General features: G+C 41.0%; 1 protein-coding gene across 1 annotated transcript; it reads left to right on the plus strand.

The window, feature by feature from the left end:
- Window positions 1-8,599: 8,599 nt before the first annotated feature.
- Window positions 8,600-9,640, plus strand: LOC123722860. Its single transcript, XM_045685431.1, has one exon. It carries the CDS (start codon window positions 8,600-8,602, stop codon window positions 9,638-9,640), a length of 1,041 nt encoding a protein of 346 aa, XP_045541387.1.
- The last annotated feature ends 1,374 nt before the right edge of the window (window positions 9,641-11,014 follow it).

Genomic DNA, 11,014 nt, shown 5'->3' on the forward strand with positions numbered 1-11,014 from the left:
AGGCTTAGTACTGGTTGAAGTTATGACCATAGGAGATTTATTAGAAGTTCTAAGAGGTTTATTAATTTGACACATTTTACAATCTTTTACAAAACGTTCTATATCTGAACGCATACCTTTCCAATAATAAGAGGCTTTGATTCTATTAAACATACGTTTCACACCTGGGTGACCGGCAATGGTCGAACCGTGATTTTCTTTAAGAATATTAGTAATTTCGGCAGGAGTTGGATACAATATTTGATTTTTGTAGATGTGAATTTTAATATTAGTAGAATGAAAAATATACGATATCATATTATAAATTTTAATGTAAACCAATTTACTAAAGGGTTCAGTAAAATCATGCAAAGCTAATTCTTTATCATAATCATTTTTTGAAATAATTGCATCGCGTAATTTAATTAATAAATTATAAATAGTTCTGTAATTAGTTTCATCGAAGTGATGAACTTTAGTGAATAAGAAATAAAGTATTTTATTGTTTTTACAATTTATAGTTTGTACAGTGTCAGGTTCACGTTCACCTGCACGGAATTCTTCGGAATCATCTAACATAGATAATAGTTGTTCACAATGCGGCATTGAATTATCTAAATCCAAAGAAACTGGACATGCAATTGATTTTTGTTTAGCCGTATGTAAACTTTCATTGTGTTCTTCAATTCTAGTATCACAAAAAGAATTAGTTTTAGTGAATTGTTTTTTAAAATATTCTTCATAAGTAGTTGAATTTAATCTAGAACTACGAGTGGTTACAGCGTTTACTGGGTAACGAGATAAAGCGTCTGCATTAGAGTTTATTCTGCCTGGTTTGTAAATAATCTCGTACTCATATTCTTCGAGTTTTAATCGCCATCTTAGTAAACGACCGCCTGGATCTTTAGCATTAAACAACCATGTCAAAGGTCGATGGTCTGTGACAATTTTAAACTTATAACCATAGAGATATGGTCGGAAAGTGTTAACAGCGAATAGAATTGCGAGGAGCTCTTTCTCAGTTGTAGAATAGTTACCTTCTTGTTTATTTAAAGTTCGAGAGGCATAAGCAATGGGCTTATCTTTACCAATCTCGCCTTGAGATAATACAGCGCCAACGGCGTAATTTAAAGAATCCGTTGTAACAATGAAGGGCTGTGAAAAATCAGGGTACTGTAACAAGGGAGCTGAGATGAGCTTTTGCTTGAGAGTATTAAAAGCATGTTCTTGCTCATGTGACCAATGGAAATTAATATCTTTCTTTAATAGGCTTGTAAGAGGCTTTGTTATGTGAGAAAAGTTTTCAATGAAGCGACGATAATAACCTGTTAATCCAAGAAAAGACTTTATGTCTTTTGGAGTTTTCGGTGTTGGAAATTTAGAAATAGCTTGGACCTTATCTGGGTTGGGCGAAACACCGTTATCTGTAATAACATGCCCTAAATAAGCGACTTCGCGCCGTAAAAACTCACATTTATCGGGCTGTAATTTTAAATTTGCTTCTCTAAGCTTGTTGAAAACTGATTGTAATTTTTGCATATGAGATTCAAGGTCATGGGAGTAGACAATACAATCATCTAAGTAAATATAACAGTGAAGACCTTGTAATCCTGAGAGGACAAGATTCATCATCCTCTGAAACGTTGCAGGAGCGTTTTTTAACCCAAAAGGCATTCGAGTAAATTCGAATTGACCTGAAATGCTGTTGGTTGTTACACTAAAAGCTGTTTTTTCAGTATCTTTAGGATCTAAAAGGAGTTGGTGAAAACCTGAAGCTAAATCGAGCGTGCTAAAATATTTAGAATGACCTAGTTGGTCTAAGATGTCAGTAATGAGAGGGAGAGGGTAAACCTCTGAAACAGTGACATCATTTAAACGTCGATAGTCGATAACAATTCGCCATTTTTGTTTCCCGGATGCATCAAGCTTTTTCGGAACCACCCATACAGGTGCATTCCAAGGGGAAGTAGAGGGACGAATAATATTCTGATCAAGCATTTTCTTGATTTGTTTTTCAACTTCTTCTTTATGAATTTCTGGGAAGCGATACGATTTAACATGAATAGGGTCTGCATCCCTAGTATTAATAGAATGCTTAATAACATTTGTATAAGTTAAGAATTCACCATCGAGATGGAATATATCCGTATAATTGGAAAGACAATTCATTAAAGTCTTCTTTTCTTCTGGGTTCAAATGAGAGCACCTTATCTGCTCTAAAACTTTCTGAGAACGGTCAATGTTAACAGTATCTAATTGATGAATGTTTTCCAGTTGAGTGTGGTCTAACTCATTAGATGGAAGTTCGAATGGAGTTAATTTAACTTGAAAATTATCAATTTCGACTTCAGACTCTGTAGTGTTAAGAACGGAAACGTTAACTCTATTATTCGGCTTTACGCTCACTATACAGTTAGCTAAGAATACGCCTTCACAAATTTTATGATCTAATATTAAGGCTTCTTTCAAATTATTAATCTCAGATAAATTTGAAACTGGACACTCAATAACCGTCTCTGAGCGAGGAGGTATTATATATGATGGCTTACTACAACAAATAGGTATTTTATAACCTTCTAAATTAAGAGTATTGGTAGAATATTGAACATCTATTTTAAAATGTTGTATAAAATCATAACCAATAATACCATCGTAAGTTAAATTAATCGTATCAGGAATCGCATGAAACAAATACTCAAATAAAATTTTACCTTGCGGCGAGATGCGATGTTCAAACTTTAGTTTAGTAGACCCGAGAGATTCACAATAAGAATCGTTATCACTTAAACCTTTTAGTTTAATTATTTCGGGGTTAAGCACTGGATTATTTAAACTTGAATGTTTAACAATAGAAATCGTTGAACCAGTGTCTATAAGAAAGCACAAGGGCTTGATATTATAATTAGTTTTTAAATAAACATAGAGAGGTAGAGAAATTTTATTTTTTATTTTATTTATTGTAAATGAAATCTCATGTGAACAATCCTTAGGAGAAAAACTCGATTTATTACGAGGTTGAGGATTGTCAAAATACTTGAAATTGTCCTTAGTTGTGCCGACCTGTGTTGGGAAAACTTTATGAACACAGTTTGAAAGACTCGTAGTCTCATTATTTGCACTAACCTGTGTTGAAAAAAATGTAGGAACACAGTTTGAAGAACTTGAAGTCTTATTATTTGCGCTAACCTGTGTTGGGAAAAATTTAGGAACACAGTTTGAAAGACCCGAAGTCTTATTATTTGCGCTAACCTGTGTTAGAGAAAATTTAGGAACACAGTTTGAAAGACCCGAAGTCTTATTATTTGCGCTAACCTGTGTTAGAGAAAATTTAGGAACACAGTTTGAAAGACTTGAAGTATGTTTATTAATAACATTAACCTGTGTTGAAAAAGGTTTAGAACCACAGGATTTAGAAAAGTTTTTCGTGTCGTTTAAATTATATTGAGGGTTCGGCAGACACGACACCGGAACCCTATTTAGTTTAAATTACAAGTATTTTCATTAGGAATGTCAACATGATGCACATTAGAGCCTTTGTTCGGCTTGTAATTTGAACTCTGTGCATGTTCACTGGGTGGCGCGGAATTCCGCGACTCAGCGTTATGATTATTCTTCGCTTTAAGTTTACGACATTCGCTTATAACGTGACCTCGATTTTTACAATAAGCGCAAGTTTTATTTGCGTTATAATTTGTTTTATAATTATTATTTATGTTCGGTGAATTTATATGAAGTAACGAATGTCTGTTTTTATTTTTAAAACATTCCGAAGTGGCGTGTCCGCTTTTATTACATGTTGTGCAATATTTATTGTTGCGAGATGTTAGTTTGGATAAATTAAATAATTTCTCTTCTTCAATGGCTTGTGTAATTGCTTCTGATAGAGTTTTTGGATTTCTACACCGCACAATATGGGAGAAATTAGAGTTCAACCCTAACAAGAACGTATTGAGGGCCAAATCTTCCATGGCGGCTAAGCGACCTAAAAGTTCTTTGTCATTCTCACAGCTATAATGGATGTCAGATTGTAATTTTGTCAAACAAGATTCTACACGAATACAGAATTTCATCACATCTTCAGAAGGCAATTGTTTACATTGTTGTAAATCCACCAATAAATGAGTGGAATGTTTCTTTTCACCAAATGTTGTTTTAAGGAATTGTTTAATTTCAGACCAGTTATTAAATCTTTTTAAACAACAAGCTAACTGAGCCTTGCCTTCTAATTGTGAGATGATATATTTACACAAGACATTCTGTTGTTCTGTAGTTGCTAAGGCAATAGCGTTTTCGCAATTCGTTAAAAACGCGGGAAGTAAATCGCGGTCCCCATTGTAGGGTTTGATGAACTTTGTGAGGACAGATAGTGTAATAGAGGTCATTTTAACCTTTGTTTTAGTAGAATTGTCCTCTGAATAATCTGAATAAGATGAAGATGCGATTTCTTCGGAAATCTCGTGTTTTAGAGACATGAAATGGTTAATGCGTAATTAAATTAAAACACTACAGAACATCAGTATTTAAATAAAAATATATGCACAAACAATGTAATGTAAATTAATAAAAAATTGTATAAGTTGTAAATATAAAAATATAACTGTTAAAATTTTGAAAATTCACTTTCACTATAATGACTTTAGAGCACTTTTCACAAAAATTGGTAAAAAACTCACAGTAGCAGCGATGTAACAGCAGCACGCGGGAACATTCTCGAAGATGATGTCACACGCGTGGCGCAGTAGAAATGGCGACGCCTGGCGACTCAAGGAGTCGTATTACAGCACGTCGTCACGTTGTCGGCTTCTTCCACGTAGTGCGTTCAGAACACGTGGCGCTGATGATGGATGATGAGCAGTCGGGTGTCTAGGTTTCTCAATAAGACCTGATGATCCAGGTGGTGCGGGCTCACACGTAGAGGTGGAGGCTGATCGTCGACCAACGTAGTAGCAGGTGTTGCGGCTTACCGTAATGCGGGCTTAGGCTTTTGGAGAGCCTAAGGCTTACCGTCGATTACTTAAAAAAGGACTTTACACCACGGAACCAATTAATATTGGTGCAGACGAGTGGATATTTCGCGACGCCTACACCTAATAGATCCCAGTACTCACGGATTTTCCTGGGATCCCACTTCTGACACCAAATTTGTAAGGATGGCGTCCGTGGGTCCTTTTTTAAAAAAATACAACACACGATTGATACACTTACTACTTTATTGGAAACTTACTAAACTACTCTATCGACTGCTCTGTAGACTGCACTGCGCTGAATTGAATTGAATTGAACTGAATTGTCGACTGCCGCGAGTCGGACATTTTATATACTTTGTGACGTCAACGACGCCCAATGACAGCTAGGGGGTTTTTGCAAGAGAAGCAGTTACTCCCTATAGTCAACTGTTCATAACAGTACCTCACGCATCGATGGTCGGAGGCGATCGAGGGCAAGGGGGAGGCCCTGGCGGTTAGTTTGGACGTGGCCAAGGCCTTTGATCGGGTATGGCACAGAGCACTTCTCTCGAAGCTGCCTTCCTACGGGCTGCCCGAGAAACTACGCGCCTGGATTGCCACCTTTTTGGAGGGTCGAAGCATCAAGGTCGTTGTCGACGGTGCATGCTCGGACCCCAAACCAATTAATGCTGGTGTCCCACAGGGCTGTGTACTGTCGCCCACCCTGTTTCTTCTGCATATCAATGACATGCTGCAAATTAGCAACATCCATTGTTATGCAGACGATAGCACGGGTGATGCATTGTACACGGCCCGCGCTAACGTTTCTCGGGCTACTGCCGATGAGAGCCGGACCAAACTTGTGTCTGAACTGGAGACCCTACTGGGTGAAATTTCGGATTGGGGTCGACGAAATCTCGTTGATTTCAATCCCAAAAAGACACAAGTATGCGCCATTACCGCTAAAAAACAACCCTTTGTCGTGGATCTTCGTTTCGAGGGCACTCCCCTGGTTGCCTCAGCCAGTATCAGTATTTTCGGCGTTGACATATCGAACGACGTTCAGTTTCGCGGTCATTTGGAAGACAAGGCCAAGCTGGCCTCCAAAAAACTGGGTGTGCTCGGTAGAGCGAAGCAGTATTTCCTACCGGGCCATCGCCTTCAGCTCTATAAGGCGCAAGTTCGGCCCCACATGGAATACTGCTCGCATCTCTGGGCGGGAGCACCCCAGTACCAGCTTCTTCCATTTGACCGCATACAACGGAGAGCGGTTCGAATCGTCAACGACCGAGTTCTTACTGATCGGCTCGACACTCTGGCGTTGCGGAGGGATGTTAGTTCCCTCTGCATTTTCTACCGTATTTACCACGGGGAGTGCTCAGAAGAGTTGTTTGGAACAATTCCTGCCGCCGAGTTCCGTCATCGGACGACCCGACAGACCGCCAAGTTCCATCCACACCACCTCGATGGCTGGCAATCCACAACCGTGCGGTTTTCGCGTAGCTTTCTACCGCGTACCGCCGCGTTGTGGAATGGTCTGTCCTCGGCGGTATTTCCAAACCGCTACGACTTAGGGTCCTTCAAGAAGCGAGCGTATCATCTTCTCAAAGGCCGGCAACGCATCTGCGATTCCTCTGGTATTGCAGATGTCCATGGGCGTCGATGAACACCTTGGTGTTCCCGCTGCTCGTTTGCCCCCTTCTCTTATATAAAAAAAAAAAAAAAAAAAAAAAAAAACAGCAGTATGTTAAATCTACAGTATATAAAATTATAGTTAATTAAGGTGAATTCATTTTTGCACGAAAGCATAGAAATGACAAAAAAATCTTAAATATCTTTTAAATTGTAGACCACCATAACTGCATTAGCCACCAATGGGGGTTCGGTGAGCATTTCCGGATACTTGCACCAAAGTTGGTGAAGTATGCGGGAATGCTCGCCAGGCTGCTCCCCAACTGCGGGGGGGCGGGCGGTGTATGCCGTCGCCTGTACGACGGTGTGGTGCGCTCTAAGGCGCTCTACGGAGCGCCCATTTGGGCGTCGAGGCCCCTGAGCAAGGATAACATGGTCTTGTTGCGACGTGCGCAACGGACCATGGCTCAGCGGGCCTCCAGAGCGTATCGCACCGTCTCGTACGAGGCGGCATGCCTCATCTCCGGGAGCCTCCCTTGGGACCTCGAAGCCGGGGTTCTGGCGGAGGTTTACCGGAGAAGGGCCCTGATGCGACAAAGAGGTGAAGAACCCCTCCCGGAAGAGATCGTACGCTGGAGGAAGGAAGGACGTGACGATCTCTTCCGGCGATGGGAGGAGAGGTTGGCGGACACCTCGGTGAGCAGGCGGCTCGTCGAGGCTGTCCGCCCTGTCCGGCGCCAGTGGGTGGAGGCGAGGCACCGGGAGCCGACTTACTTCCTGACGCAGCTTCTCACAGGGCACGGCTGTTTTGGCCGTTACCTGTGTGAAGTTGTGGGAATTGAGTCGGATCCCGGTTGCCGACATTGCGCGACCGGCGCCGTGGACACGGCCGAGCATACGCTCGCCGTGTGCACGGCCTGGGACGCTCAACGCGCCACACTCACTGGCGCAATAGGACGCGATCTGTCGCTGCCGGCCGTCGTTAGATCGATGGCCGGCAGCGAGCAGAGCTGGGCCGCCGTCGCCTCGTTTGCACGCGAGGTGATGGCGGCCAAGAGAGAAGCCCTGCGGGAACGCGAACGCGCCAGCGAAACGCTGCCGCCCCGCAGGGCCACTTCAACCAATTTGAGGTGGCCACGCGCGGCAGGTCGGGGGATCTGCTGCGCCGAATGTGGCGGATGCCCTCTCTCGTGTGTTCCGAGGGAGGGCATCATAGGGTGATGGGAGGGGGTGTTACATCCAGCCCCTCCCTACACGTGTCGAGCCCCTACCAAGGGGCTCCCCTAGCCGGGTCGTGGATAAACTAACGTAGATGCCACGGCCCGGTCAGGCGAAGGAGAACACCGCGGGGTTTAGTGGGTATTCCGGTCGCCTTCTGCCTTCGGCCGGCGAGTCCCACACGAAACCGTCCCTGCTGCCCCCGCAGCACGGACGGCGAAGTGCGTAAATGCATTCCCCGCGTCAACAAAAAAAAAAAAAAAAAAATAACTGCATTAGCCATGTTACTAACCGAGGGTGTACTGTCTCAAATTCTCATACAAGAACATATGATCAAAAAACTAAACCAGAATGAAAAAGACGCCAATAATTTTAAAAACTTTACATTCGATGACAGTGAAGTTAAATAAATATTTATTAAACCTGTTCTCAACTCAGATTATTAAGAAAAAAGTAATCAAATCCGTAATAAAAACAAAAACAAAACGCATGCAGTAAATGAGTTATAATTTCGTAGAACGTTTGTAACAATTCTACGATGCACCGTAGCAAAGTCGTAGCACAAGCGTAGAGCCCTTGTACCTCGAAACAAAAATGAATCAAATTAAATATAGTGCATAACTATAACTTTCTGGCAATGTAAAAAGATGATTGGTAAAAGATGGGGGCTCTCACCAAAAACGGTGCTATGGCTATACACGTCGGTTATAAGACCAATCATCACATACGGAGCGGTAGTCTGGTGGACAAAAACCAAACAAACTACTGCATGCAACAAACTCCAAAGGTGTCAAAGACTAGCTTGCATGGCGATAACAGGCAGTATGAGAACGACTCCCACAACTGCCTTGGAAGCCCTACTAAATTTGACACCTTTAAACATCCATATACAACAAACAGCAACCTCAACGGCGCTAAGGCTGCGCACACTCAATCTATGGAGACAATACAGGATCCCTCATACGTCTATTTTGGACACGCTCACAGCAACGCTGCCCATCGTAGATGCCAAACACGACCTGATCCCCAAACAGTACATCTTTGACAAGAAATACAAAATACACCTCACTGAGTCTAAACACAATGACACGGGTAGGCACGACCACACCCACCTGATACACACATCCTTAGGTCAGTACTGTACCATATTCCAAGCGGAATGCATGGGTATAATCTTAGCAGCACACGCCATAGCTGCAAGGAAAGCAAAAGATGAAAACATCTGCATACTTACCGACAGCATGGCTGTGCTCCAGGCACTTAACAGCTACACAGTTAACTCAGGCCTTATACATAAGTGTCACCTTATTCTAAATGATTTAGGAGCAGTCAACAATATCAACCTTCGATGGATTAAAGGTCACAGCGGCTCCAGAGGCAACGACGCAGCGGACGAGCTGGCCCGCAAAGGTTCCGGTAGCCGAGCAATCGGCCCTGAACCCATCGTCCCCCTTCCTTTAGGATATTTAAGGTCGCAGGTAACAAGCAGAAGCCACGACCAGCACAGCGCGCTTTGGGATTGCATTAGTGAATGCAGGCAGACCAAAGAAGTTCTGCCGAAAATTAATAAGCGAATCTCAAACACGCTACTTAAATTAAGTAAGCCACAGCTCAGAGTAGCTGTGGCTGCCCTGACAGGTAACGGCCACTTTAACAAACACCTTTTTAACTTAGGTATCACAGACAGTCCTTTATGCAGGGCGTGCATGGAGGAAGAAGAAACAGCATTGCACGTTATACAACACTGCCCGGCAGTGTCCGACTACAGGGACAGATACCTCGGTCCGCCGAGGTCGCCGCCAGAGATCACCAGCATCATTAAGGGACTGCTGGGGTTCTTTGGCGAGCTGGGCTGGCTGGAGTAACCTACAGCCTGCCTTCACGCAAAATACGCGCTTGTCGTGGAGTTGCGGAGAACTGAGCCCCTACTACTAACTAACTAATATAGTGCAAAGGAAACTATTTTGCGAAATATTAAACATACTAAAAACATAGTATAGTATAGTATTTACTTTTAATTATATATGACAACTACTGATTATAACGGAATCCTAAACATGTGTAGAATAATTTTACAATCATTACGTAATACTAATAGAAGGTTAATTCTAAAACCTATGATCTTACAAGTTACATAATTATAGAATATATTTAAATTAATTAACCTTTGTGTACCAAATAAATGAAATAAAATATAATGAAAAAAAAAAAAATAACTATCTAATTTAAATAAATATTTAAATCTAATTAACATTTTGTAACTTTATGGTTTGTAGGGTAAGGTAAGGTTTGTAGGGTTTTGATTGTCTTTCCCTTTCCAACCACTTTCTTGTAAAGAAGGAATGGAAAGTAGACGTGGATTTCGCAAAGAAGGCGACATGTAAGGGGAAATACCCTCAATCTGTGCGTTCGCTTCTCTGTCTGTGGGCAGTGTTCACTTCGCTATTTGCACGGTTTAGATAGTTTCTTGCTTGTATGCCACTTTTATGACCTATTGTCATACTTATTTATCAAGTTGTAATATTAAAAACCAAATATTAGTCAGAAATCAAAATTGATTTATTAGAATTACTAATTGGGATTTTGAATAAAAAAATGTTTTTTTTTTGTATATATTTAAAAACTTAATTATTAATTTTATTGATATGTAACTTGAAAAACGATTTTTTTCAATTAATTATAAGCGATTAAATATTAATAAAATTTAAAATAAAGTCACGTGACTGTCAACGGACCACGATTGGCCACCATACTTGTGACGTCATAATGTTATAGAAATTACATAACAGTGCAGCGTTTACAGCTATTATACGTAACTTGACAAAAATATTGTAAATTTACTATTAAAAAACGATTTGTTAAAGTTAATTTCGTTTAGCTATGTGTGATACAGGATTTATAAAAGCTAATTCTGATAATATTCCTGATGTTGATATGTTTATGATCACAATTTTTTTGAAAAATTACCTTCGGTTTAATTCTGCCGAATTCTAATTGAATATAATTACTTATTAAATTAATTTTAGAGTATCACGTGAAAGTTACGGTGACAAAGCCATAGGTTATGTTCAACTTAGCCGCAAAAATGGTATATGTATTTGTTAATGAAAGCCGGTATATGCTTATCGAATATTAAAATGATTTTACAAAAAATTATAACGTGACTTAATTATACGACGATGTGCAACTAATTAATTCTGCCGGCTCAATGCGCGGGCGCCGCGGCGGCCAGCCCGCGG

Source organism: Papilio machaon, chromosome W (assembly GCF_912999745.1).
Source record: "Papilio machaon chromosome W, ilPapMach1.1, whole genome shotgun sequence".
In the NCBI taxonomy this organism is placed as follows: domain Eukaryota; kingdom Metazoa; phylum Arthropoda; class Insecta; order Lepidoptera; family Papilionidae; genus Papilio; species Papilio machaon.